The 13,231-nt window shown below is 34.3% G+C and overlaps 1 protein-coding gene across 1 annotated transcript; it reads right to left on the bottom strand.

The window, feature by feature from the left end:
- Positions 1-3,243: 3,243 nt before the first annotated feature.
- Positions 3,244-12,779, bottom strand: LOC145577678 (putative peroxygenase 5). Its single transcript, XM_081635154.1, has 9 exons — positions 12,620-12,779; positions 11,707-11,784; positions 11,543-11,646; positions 11,392-11,470; positions 5,985-6,077; positions 5,703-5,785; positions 4,692-4,786; positions 3,752-3,877; positions 3,244-3,385 (listed from the first exon to the last, which is right to left on the bottom strand). Exons 1-9 carry the CDS (start codon positions 12,777-12,779, stop codon positions 3,244-3,246), a joined length of 960 nt encoding a protein of 319 aa, XP_081491280.1.
- Positions 12,780-13,231: the final 452 nt, after the last annotated feature.

The following is a 13,231-nucleotide window of genomic DNA, read 5'->3' as shown; positions in this document are numbered from 1 at the left end:
ACTACACTTTTAACAACCAATGTTGCCCTCCTTGAGTCCCATGAAGCATACAAGTAGAATGGACAGTTATCATCACACTTAACTCCTATTCTTTTTTGTCTCTTCTTGTTGCTAGCAATTATATTGACATTTCTGCCCTGTATTATACCATACTTTGCTAAAGCCTCCTTAAATACATCTCTATTGGCAAATTTTTGACCCACGGCAAAATTAAACTTTGAAAAATCAGCGTTCAAGTTAACAAGAATACCTGACCTTTTTTTTTTTCACTGCCTGCCCCTCATCACCACTTGTTTCTGGTGTGTGAATCTCATTTTCACTATCCTCATACTCAGAAAGTTGACCATCTTCATTTGTCTCACTAGCTGCAGGCTTACCACCTTGATTTGATGTACCTTCCCCTAACTTCCCTTTTGCTGCATCACTTTGAAGTTGTTGGGCTAGATGGACTAGCTTGGTGTTGTAATTCTCAACCCTTTCCCTTGCTATAACAGCCTCTTCATCACTGACATCTGATTCATACTGCACAGGCTCAACCAAAGCTTCTTCAACTTCTTCTTCCCAATCTACACCACCTTCCTCATCTAAATCTAGATCCTCTAAGCGTAAATCTGAATTAACCTCCCTTTCTTCACTACACTTAGGCTTATATAATGGATATGTGCTGTCACTACTATGACTAATGGAGGGCAACAAGTCATTCAAGTTCAATGGACTATTAGGCCTGTTATCTGTCCACTCATAAGAATCAGTAGTGTTTTCATTCTCAAGAGGGACAATGTCAGTAGTCTGCTCTACTATAGTGGGTTCAATATGAGGAGAAACAAGTATGGTGTTTTTGGGTTGAGCAGGTGTGGTTTCTGTTGGGTATAGTTTAGAAACTGATTTTTTTAGGGTTGCTTTATTTTTCTCTTTAGGGTTTGAAACTAAAGGCTTATCTGGTTTTTGGGTTGTTGTGGAAGTGAGATTCTTTAATGGTAAGGTTGAAGAGGTAGGAGCATCTTTTAGTGGTGGGGTCCTCTCTATTTCTTTAGTAGATGATGTAGCAGCATACTTAACTAAGGGTTGGAATTGAGTCAACTGCTTTTCTTGGTCAAGTTCTGGACCTTGACTCTCATGCATTACATACACTTCTATACTCCTAAATTTGTCAACCAATTCACTCAAGTTCCTAATATCATCATTATTTCCTATCTTCCTTAATCCATTTGCTAAAGTCGTCCCTGGGACCAAGTAAAAAAGTCCTTGTACTTCATCATCCTTGCTACAATTTTGGGCTAGCAAAAACATGTCCCAGTAAGACATTTCATCAGGGTCCACTGCAAAGGTCCTCCTATGCCCACCCACATATTGTAAATTACCATTTCCTACAGTTTTAAACATCCCTCCATAACAATACTTCAATGTCACAGTAGCAAATGGATCATCCATCTAAGAAAGAACAACACGATACAATCAACTCAATAATATAACCACATCCACAATATATAACAACACAAACATTCAAAAAAACAACCAACAAACAACAATAAACAATCTAATTACGGTTATCTAAATCAAAACATATGAAGTACAACCACCAGTTCATCCACTTTACAAAAACTCAAATTTAACCAATTTCACAACTCGAACAACATTTTCAGCGAAAAAGATAGGAACTTGCAATGTAAAACATGTTCATTTACTTAAATTGACAACAAATTTAGAAGGTTTGGTTGAGAATTGCGAACCTGCTACAGTTGGTTCAAAATTAATGCTCAACAGAGAAGTACGAACAACAACCCGTCCTTTTTCACCCTTTTGACGCAACAATCTTGACACTTTTAGGAGGTACAAATGTTGTTGGATGGTTGGTGGTTCAATAATGGCGATGAAATTAGCAAATTAGAGGAAACAAACTGCTTTTAGATATGGGTCTTCGAAAAAAAAAATGAGTAGAAATGGAAGATAGAGAAGAATAGTGATGTGACATAAGTAGTTGGGTGTAATTAATAACCCACCGAAAAACTATACAAGGGAAGCCAAAGGAAAAAATCATTTTAGATAAAAAAAAAAAGTTAAAAAAATTTTATGTTGACTTTAGTAGCCGGTTTCCAGTAATATAGGACCAACAAAAGAAAAAAGTGTAAAAGGAGGGATTATTAATAGCGAACCGGGCAAAAGTGGGATTATTAGAATCAATTTTTCCTATTCTCAAACACCTTCCCGAGCTTAGTTTAATCATATTTGTATGAGGGTGGAATGTAATTGTATGGGAGGATACCGATAATGGATAAACATATACCGATATCAACCCCTTTTATAGATTATACAGATTCCTATTTTGAGTCATAATGACCATGTCGGTATTGCCCTATATCGACAAGGCAACGATCGTCCTGCAAATAACACGTGGCGTCAAGCGACCAACACCTAGCATGTATGTCACTTGCATAACATGCGGTTCCTCTATTAAAAGGGGGTATTTATTACTCTCTTTATCTCTCTCTCTCTTTCTCTCTCTCTCTCTCTTAATACATTCTCTTCTTCTTCTTAAACACTTTCTGACTTTGTCATCAGAGTGGTTATTTCCGGATTTACCCCAGGGTTAGCTAATCCTTATTTCTTGTGTAGGTGCTTAGCTGGACGATAAGATTTTCACGGATCTTGGATACAGGTTGTCGGATTACATCCGGAACAATAACACTACCACGTTGAAGTCTTCCTTAATTACATTGTACATCAAGAAATCAGCCCCACTGCGTGGTGAACCGGTGATTATATTGTTTAATTAGCGCATTTTATGTGCGGCTGACCACATATGTACCGCCTACAAAGAACAAAGTAACCCATATAATACAGACGAGTAGCCCTTCCAATGTTGATCGAGTAACCCTTATAATATTGACCGAGTAACCCTTATAACACTAATCGAGTAACTCTCATTACACTGATAAAGTAACCCCAAGCACTGAGAAATTCTTACATTACATATGTAATAATGTAATATATGTACAAATTAAAAATAAACATCACACGGTAATTACATGCTAAGCTAGAATGAACAACAATGTATAGTAAATTCAAACCCATATGTTAATACGGAGTACAAAACAATATCAAATTGGTGCAACCCAATGAAGATCAACAAATCACACTATGTATACGACATAGTCCGAAATTGGTGCAACCCAATGAAGATCAACAAATCACACTATGTATACGACATAGTCCAACTAAGCTAGCTAGCTTTGTTTGTGAATCTTATTTAGCAGATTTTCTCTCCATTTCCAACTTCTCAAATAAGCTTCCATCATATACTCCTCTTACTACATCTTTTTGTAACAACCCATCCTTGTCCTTGCATAGAGAAAACAATACCTTCCATTCTACAAAGGCCCCAATCCTGTAAAAATAAAAGGCAAGATCAATTATAATCTAAACATGAAACATAAAATGTATATCGGGTGCTTCCATACATTTATTTTGTTCTATTCAATTACAACAAGTATAAAAATTCGGGAAAAAAAGAGTATTTTTTATTTTTTTAAAAGATAGAGTAAAACTAAGATAGCATAGAGGTCGCGTGAAAGAGAAAAATTAATTATCTTTGAAACGAAATAAGAAAGTGGCATCATAATAACATAATAATAAGAAGGAAAAAAAAAAAATCAAAGTTCGATAGAACATACAAGAAGACTTGAAGAGTTAAGAAGCAATGCTAACTTCTTCTTAAAAAAAAAAAAAAAAAAAAAAAAATTCCGATGCTAACCTTCCTGTTAAGTCCTTAGGTTCTCTGTTTGCCTTGAGCATTTCACTAAGTTCTTCAGAGGTGAGAGCATTTGTATTTGAGCGAGCATGCTTCCTAAAGATGTCGTCAAACTTCGATTCTACAAACCTATGAATTAATATGCAAATGGTCAACACACGCAATAGTTTCATAGCAATAATGGATTATGTATTTTCTAGTGTTTTAAGCGTTACATGCTTGTTTTTTTGATAAATGGGCTTGTGCCACACCCGTTATGAGTGTCCACTTTTCACGTCGAATGAGGTTCCACCTCAAAACCATATGCCAATGAGGGAGTAGCCCCTTAACCTTATTAAGTGGACACAATTTTCTCTTTTCTTCAATGTGAGATACACATCCCAATATTTCTCTTCACTTTTTAATCTTTTTAATGTGGGACAACACTTTCACTCACATGTAGGTTTGCTCATGGGCTCAACATTTTTCAAAACTTTACAAAATGTATGTATCCCCTAAGGAAAGCAATAAGTTCTAAAATATTTTGAATTTTTGTCATAATACGTCCATAAGTCATGTGACACTCTCCCTCATTTAGTGACAATTCTAGAAATATTCACTTAAGTTTATCTTACACATGCTCTCTATTTATAAATAAAATCTATTTAATAACAAAGCAAGAAATTATTAATAATAAAGGGATTCAATCATGAATTTCTTTTATGCATGAGTTGACGGTTGTTATTTATGCAATAACCCAAGACATTGACGAGATCTATAAAATAACTAATTTTGACTATAAACAAGTTTCATTAATAAGTTTTATCCACTTGAAATTAACCTTTAAAGATTGGCATACACATACACTACTCCATAGAGATGATTTTTTGTAAGGGTAATAATTAGATGGTTCCGATTTTCTACTTAAAATTAACAAATGATGCAATAACAATATGAAACATACCTCCCTTGTGTGTCATAGGTACCAGTATCACTCCCATGTTTGCCTTTGGCTATGTTCTTTATTTCAATTGGGAAAAGCAAAGAAGGGAATTTCCCCTGTACCCATGCCAAAAATAAATAGAAATAAATTGTCAAAAATAATTGTTCAATAAATATACTGATTCATAAAAAAAAAAAAAAAAAGGAAAACAAATATTTGAATTTTCTTTGTTTGTTTTGTTAAATGATACGGAGTAAAAAACAATTTTCCTATTGGTAAAAGTTAAGTATGAAGTATTAAAAAAGGAAAACCATTTTTCATTTGTAAAAAAGGTATGTCACATTTCTTTTTACTCATTATTTACTTATGTATTTTCTCTCCTCTATCCTTCCCTTCACTTTTACTTCCATATTTTTATTCCAAAAGTTGTATCCCAAAGTTATCCTATAATCAATCAAATACAGTTAACCCATTTCACAATCACTTTTCCTCCCTACCTTATAAAAAGTAGGAGATTGCTCTTATTAATAGTGTATGGACTATTATACCTCTCAAAATATTTATTTACCTTCTTATCTCCATGTGTAATTAATTTTGCAATTTTATCAATTAATCAGAAATTAAAAGGAGGATTGGAATAATAAAGTTTAGAATTTTCTATATTAATGGGGATTATGGTTTAATTACATAACAACATTAATCACTGGACAACAAAATATTGTTTCTTTATGTGGGCGTTATTTTAAATAGCTCAACTAAAGTTTAGAACATTGCACAACATCCAACACATTTATCGTTTATATGCAAATAACTTTGATAAAATGTTATACACAAACCGGCATAAGACATAAAGAACATTGATAATAATTCTTCTTAAAGGACTAGTTGGAATCCCTAGTCCATAGAAAATTGTTTTCTTTAAAAATGGTTTTTATGAAAAATATTTTCCATCGAAACAAACAGAGCCTACATCATTGTAAATATTGTCATATATGACTAATTTTACAAAACTGTAAAGATTCAAAGAGGTACCGGGCGAGTTTTGGGACTGATGGTCAAGGTGACAAAGGTTGTGGCGATGGATATAAATAGCCCACATCCAATGGCACGCAATCCTACAACATGTACACACTCAATAAGTTTACCAAAAATTCTTGAGATTAAATCGCCAAAAAATAAATAAAAATTCAATCATATTTAGAGGAATTATTTGGTTTACAATTGAACCAAAAACCCTTAATATATAAATACGAAAAATTAACTAAAGTTTAAGGAGAAATATATGGTTTATGAATTATGAATTTATGATATAACCTTTGAAGGTCTCCCATGGATAAATAATACCATCATGATTCCTATCGAAGAAAGCAGCATGTTTAGCAAGCACGTTTTCTCCTGTTCCTTCAACTACATAACCACTTAGCAAATTTAATATGGAGTCATTCATAAAAACACAATAATACGTTAATTAAATATAGATGATACTTTAATAGTATTCATCATCTCAATTTACTCGTACATGACCATTTGCACATAATTTTATACAAGTGAAAATATATAGAAAAAAACTTTAGCACTCCGTATATGATTGTGGGACCCAACTTATGAAAATATGTAAAGAAATAAATTTTACTTATTAAAAATTAAAACGAGTAAATTGGGACACTTTTTGTTTTTTTTTTTTTTGAACAAATTGGGACACTTTAAATTAAGAAAATGGGACGAATAATTTGGAACAGCATATATAACACAAGTAGCATCTCCATTTAAAGTTAATTGTACATACCTTCATTTTGATTAGTAATACGACTTGAAGCATCCATGTTATACAAGTAAAATGGTGATCAAATTCAACGAATTCTTTCTTCAATTAGTTTGTAATGAAGGAAAATTTGGGAAAGGAAAATTTGGGAATGAGAGAAAGCAATAATAATACTTTTATGGCGTTGAGAATTTGTGATGGGGTGTTGCTTCTTAAATAACCAGCTTTCTATCCATGCAATAATTTGTGCATTAATTTTAAAATCATATACTCTAACTGTTAAATAATATATTTGTTCTTATGACTTCTATATGTTGATAATAAACTAAAAGTCCAATTTAGTCGGATTTCGAATTAAAAAAAAAAAAAGTAGTTTAACTCTCAAATTGCTTGTCAAATGAAGATTGCAACATAGATTTTTATGTGCACGTAAAGAACTTAATATATGGGGGATGTTATCTATTTTAATTGGTTATTATTACAAAAAAATCAAAAAGCTTAAGCTGGTGGTTAAATTAAAGTTCAGGATATATATATTAAATTGAATTTTGTTTAAATTGTTTACCTTTAGTGGCGCCCTCTCTTGCCTCTCTATGACATACTCACACAAGGGATAATTGATGTAACTTTTCATATTTTCAGCTGCCAAAATGGTACAATTGAGTATATATAGCAACTTTTATTTTTATATTTTCTATATTGAGCGTATTTATAAATATGGAAGACTTACCATTTGCAATTTTAGCATCCAACTATCTGTATACTTCGTATAAGAAAGTTACAAAATTATAGAAATATTTATAGCTCTTAAAAGTTTTTTTTTCTTCCTCAAAAGCTAGTTTACATAATAGGGATCGATATGGCTCTATTTACTTCACCTTAAAAAAATAGTAATATTTAGTAAAAATAATTTTAGTTTAGTAAAAATAATTTTAGTTCAATAAAAATCAGTAAACTTAAAGAGAAATATAATAGAAAATCTGTAAAATTAATTTAAGTTCAGAAAAAATAATTTTAGCTCAGCAAAAATAAGGTGAAGTAAACGGGGTCATAATCTGATTATCATATACAATGTATTACAACAATATGTTTTCATTACATAATTAGATTACATATTTACATGTCTTCAATACTTCATACGAGTAATACTTAATTTTTCTCCAAAAGGAAAGAAAAGTCAAATGGATTTGTGCAATAATGCAATTAGCTAGAGACGACAATATTATCCGCTTACCTAGCTAACATAAGAAAGTTGCTTATACATCGCATCAAACATGGGGAAAAAAAATATGATATTCTAACATGTTAAGATCCTTTCCATCTCATTTCCTCATTAGGATCCTAAAATTATGACAATATTAGGCTATCCGAACAAGAAGAAGGAGAGTTTGGTTGATTCAATGCCTAGTTTGAAAGAGATCCACAAGCTCTGATACCATGTTTAAATTTTGAGATAATACGAAATGAACAACTCAGGCAAGGATGAGGAAAGTTCAATCCACATACAAGGCTAAGAAGATTATATACTAAAACCAATTGGCAATATTAGGAGAAACTCTTCTATGCATAAAGTTGAACCATCTCTCCTCTTTCTCTAATAGGGGACATTCACAAGCGGGCTACAATGGATTTCAACCGATACCCCTATTATGCATATTCGACAGTTAATTGGAGAAATGATCTAGCTACCGCCTTTTTGGGAAAGAGTTTTGTTCCCAAGTTAGCAGGCTACAAAATATATATTCTAAATTGGAATTGCGAAGAGCTAATCGTAGAAGTAAACTACGCTTTCAGGAAAACTATTTGATAATTAATTGATTTTAAGAAGCATAATTAAGATTTGCTGTGACTATTTGATGGATACGTTACAATTAAAAAAAAGTATATTTTTGGAAGCAACTCACAGCAACAATTTTAGATGCTGAATAAGTGAGCAATGACAATGCACGTAACACGTAGTAATGTCGCTAGTCAACGTTCCAGTTGGCATCTAAGGCTCTTGGCAATACGAGTATTGATTAAATTTCTGTATTATTTCATATTTTTACAGAGTTTTTATTTTATTTTACAAAATTAAAATAAAGACCACCTTAGACAATAAGTTCAAGGACAATGTAATGGCATTGACAATTTGATATGACAATCTATTCGATCATGTTAACATTCTTTAGCACCATCATAACCATTTGTTAACATTCTTTAGCTCGACTTAGGGCCTGTTCTGATTGAATGAAGTGAACTGAATATTTTATGAGAGAAGGAAATTAAGAACTGAAGTGAAAATAATCTGAAGAGAACAGACCCTTATTCAAGTTAATATCAACTTATTTAAGAAATAATCAAATACGTAGATCAAATCTTATTTTTTTTAAAAAAAATTTATTAATTGTTAAATATCATTATTTTTGTTATTTAAAAAATTATAAATAATATTAATACAAATATAATGACATCTCATATAATAAATTAAGAGTTTGCCAAAATTTGGAAATCACTTCAGAACAATGGGTAATTCCATATTTCTCTTCTTGATAAACATGGAATGTATCTCATAGGGTTAAACATGTCTTTTTTACCAAATAAAACAGGGGTAAAAAATGTAATTTTCTAATTTTCTTTTCCTTTTGCACAAATTACTGTAATTTCTGGTTTTCTAATTGTACTATTGAAGCGGCTTCTCTCCTCCATTCAAGCACCTTTCTCTCCACCATTGAAGCAGCTTTTGAGGTTAAAAAAAATGAAAAAAATACCTACCATCTAGGGTTAACAATGCCCTTTATTTCTCCAATTTTTCTTTAGAGTTTTCGTTGAATTAGACGGCGAAGCCGCCGGAAACTGTCGGAAATGGTTGTCGAGATGGTGGGTTGGGGTTAGTCTATGCCGTGGTGTTGGGTTCTTGTCTAAAATCTTGGTAAAGACTCTTACCATTGTCACGTTGAGAAGCTAGAGAAGGAAGTAGAAGATAGAAGGGTAGGAGGGAGAGGGGTGAGTCAGCACCCAAAAAATAAATAAAATATTGATAAAGTTGCTTTTATTTACCATTCCCGCCATTTGAGAAACACGTAGAAACTGGGGCTCAACCCAGAACAAATTAGATCAGAAAAATTTAGATTCAATTATGTGAATTGAATAGTCTTATTAAGCTATTTTTCAGCGAAATTGTTATCAATTTAGATTTTTAAAAAAGCTATAAAATAGCACCTCAAATGATCCCTTATCATGTGTAATCAAACTCAGAATTATGGATAGCTCCATGTATATACTAATGAGTAAACTAAATCAAAGTTTAAGATCGATACATTAAAAATTTAAACTAACACGTATATTTAGTATGAAATTCATCTTTATTAAACGTTGACCCACGCTATCAAAACGGTATAACATTCATCTTTATTAATCGTTGATGCGCACTACTAAGACATCCAATAATATACAAGTAATACAATTTCGATTCCATCATAGACTCACATGCACCATGAGTTCATGAACATCAATACATCATGTTCTTGTTACAAACGTCATTCTTAATAGTATGTGGATTCTTTACTTCCTTTACGCCTTTACATACATTTTTAACTTCTTTTAAATTAAAAAGAACATGAGAATGTTAAAAAAAAAAAATGGTTATGAAGTTCCCTTTTATATATATTTTTTCTTTTTTTCATGGTCAAAATCAGTTATTGTTTCTATGTCAAATCAAGATGATGATGTTAGGTGGCCGCCTCGTCAGGTAACCTGCAAAGTGATCTCTAAGCCTTGATGAGAGGCCGAGAGGCTCCCTGAGACGGAGCCTCCAAGCTCAAGTCAATTACCATGAATGTAGTAAGAAGGTAAAAGACATAGAGGGAGTAATGGGAAGAGGAAGTCCTAATACATCACTGTTAGACACAAGCAAAATTACATAACAATCTTTTGTACTACTGAAAGGCCTATTAGTACTACTGAGATGTTTTTTTAGTACTACTCAAAGTGTCATTTGTACTACTAAAATCATATAGTTCTACTGAAAATGTCCAGTAATACTATATTACCTCTTAGTAGTACTCTCAAAATGTCATTATTTACAAAATTGTCATTGTTATATATTTGTTTGTGTCTAACTATGAGGCCTAGAAAGCGCTCGAGGAAGGAAGTTTTCTTATGTGTATTTATAATAATTTAGCAAACATATATGTTATAATTTAAATCATGGGCTAGGGATTAAGGGCCATGGATAGTTGGGCCATTTGTAGTTGGGCCTTACATTTTAAGATCATGGGCTAGGGCTTAAAGGTAATAGATAGTCAGGCATCCTAAATTAAAGGCATTGTTATTAGAGTAATGAGTTGGACTTATTGTTAGATTTCGAGAAAACTCCTTAATTTGGAGTGTGTACCATTGATCAATATATATAGAGTTTACAATACTAGTTCTAATCACGTTAGGAAATCTAGTACGATAAGGATACAAAATATACATAAAATCTATCCTAATTTGCGACAAATATTATCATATAATATCTATCACACCCCCGCAGTTGTAGCGGGAGGAGGTCGTACGCTAAGACTGGATCTAAATTCCAGAAATAATTCTCGTGGTAGGCCTTTAGTGAAAGTGTCCGCGAATTGATATCTAGAAGGAACATTAGAACCCGAACTTGCCCCAAAGCAACCTTTTCTCGAACAAAGTGAATATCCATCTCCACATGTTTGGTGCGTTGGTGTTGTACCGGGTTGCCAGAAAGGTATATAGCACTGACATTATCACAATAAACAATAATAGCCTGCCGTAGAGAATAATGTAACTCAAGTAAAAGATTACAAAGCCAACACGCCTCAGAGACAACATTTGCGACGCCTCGGTATTCTGCTTCTGCACTCGACTTAGACAAAGTATGTTGACACTTAGATGACCAAGATACGAGGTTGTCCCCAAGGAAACAACAATAGCCCGAAGTGGATCGTCGGTTATCGAGACAACCTCCCCAGTCAGCGTCAGTGTATGTAATTAGTCGATGAGAATCAGATGGATATAAATGTAAGCTGTGATCAATGGTACCCTGAACATTACACAAAATGCGTTTCAATGCCTCATAATGAGGTTCCCGGGGATCACGCATAAAAAGACACACCTGTTGTACCGCATAGGCAATATCTGGCCTGGTGAAAGTGAGATACTGAAAAGTACCTGCTAAGCTGCAATACAAAGTAGGATCCCTAAAAGGTGGTCCTGCATCTGCACTAAGTTTGGACTTAGTGTCAACTGGAGTAGCTGCAGGTTTACATGAGCTCATACCTGCACGCTCTAAAATCTCTTGTGGGTACTTTTCCTGTGAAAGTAGCAAATAAGAAGGAGTACGGGTCACCGCAATCCCTAAAAAATAACTCAGTGGACCCAAATCAGTCATAGGAACTCAGTTTGTAACTGAGATATGATCCCTGCACACAACCTGTCAGATGATGTAGCTAAAATAATGTCATCAACATATAGAAGCAAATACGCCATATCATCACCCTGCCGGAAAGTAAAAAGAGAGTTGTCACTCTTGCCAATGACAAAACCCAATTTGATCAGGAAGTTTGCAAATCGCTGGTACCAAGCTCTGGGAGCTTGTTTCGAACCATATGGAGCCTTTCTGAGTCGGCAAACATAAGAAGAAGCTCTCCGATAAAAAAAACCCGGGGGTTGATGCATATAAACAATTTTCTGCAAATCACCATGTAAAAAGGCATTTTTGACATCTAATTGATGAAGCGACCTTTTTTTAGCCATGGCTAAACTGAGAACAGTGCGAATAGTGGCCGGTTTAACTAATGGACTGAAGGTCTCATCACAATCCACACCGATTTCCTGCGACCTGCTATCACATACAAGACGAGTTTTGTGCCTTCAAGGTCACCATTAGACTTGTATTTGTGTTTAAAGAGCCACATAAAATTAACAATATTCACCCCCGTAGGCCCAGGCACCAACTATCATGTCCCTGTTTTAATTAAATCATTATACTCATCATTCATCGCCGCATTCTAATTTTAGTCAATTAAGGCTTTTTTATAAGACTTTGGAAGGGGTGGTTTGTGATGAGGGGGACCCGAAGGTTGAACGGTAAGGTTATAATATTTTGGATTGGGCTTAAAAATACCCTGTTGATTACGGGTGACTCGGGGAGAGGGAGGTGGTGGGCAGGTGGGCTGAATAGGCGTATTACCTCGCAAGGGAGGTGGAGTGTAGATTGTTGAAGTGGGCTGCCTAGCATTAGGCCCAGCTGAAGGTGAAGATAGAAATGGGCTGGTAGATATTGAAGGAGTGGGTGGGCTACCTAGCTCTGTGTGGGCCGCTGGTGAACCAGCGCTTGTTGGGCTGGTCATAGAACCTTCTGCTTAGGCCGCTGGTAAGCCAGCGTCCGCTAGGCTGGCGGGTAGGCTAGCTGGCTGAATATGGCCGGTTTGCTGGGGTGTAAGGTGATTATGATGTTGCCAAAAAGGAGAAAGCAAGGGACTTGAGTCCGAGTTTAAAAACTCATAATTTGTGTTTCGAAATTTGCTTAAATTACGAAATGGGAAGGTTGACTCTCAAAGGTGACATGACGGGAAATAATGATTTTATTAGTAGTTAGGTCTAGACAAGAGTATCCGCGATGGTTTGTGGGGTATCCCAAAAAAACACATGGAGTTGATCGAGGTGCCAACTTATGTGGGGCCGTGGCGGATAGATTAGGAAAGCAGAGACATCAAAACACACGTAAGTGGTCATCGGAAGGGGTTTTGTGAAACAAAGCAAATGCAGGAGTAGTGTTTGCAAGAGCTTTGGTAGGCAAGAT

This window comes from Chenopodium album, chromosome 14 (assembly GCF_948465745.1).
Source record: "Chenopodium album chromosome 14, dcCheAlbu1.1, whole genome shotgun sequence".
Lineage (NCBI taxonomy): Eukaryota > Viridiplantae > Streptophyta > Magnoliopsida > Caryophyllales > Amaranthaceae > Chenopodium > Chenopodium album.
The sequence above is the reverse complement of the archived record's forward strand: the minus strand, read 5'-3'. Positions and strand labels throughout refer to the sequence as shown.

Bases quoted from the DNA above. Each gene is read 5' to 3' on its own strand.
- LOC145577678 (XM_081635154.1), bottom strand. From the start codon at position 12,779: ATGACCAGCCCAACAAGCGCTGGTTCACCAGCGGCCCACACAGAGCTA. The intron at 11,471-11,542 runs GTGTGTCTTTTT...TGTAATGTTCAG, and splicing joins TTGCCTATGCGGTACAACAG to GGTACCATTGATCACAGCTT. The intron at 6,078-11,391 runs GTTGTCTCGATA...GTGGTTATGTAG, and splicing joins CACTGACGCTGACTGGGGAG to TTGAAGGAACAGGAGAAAAC.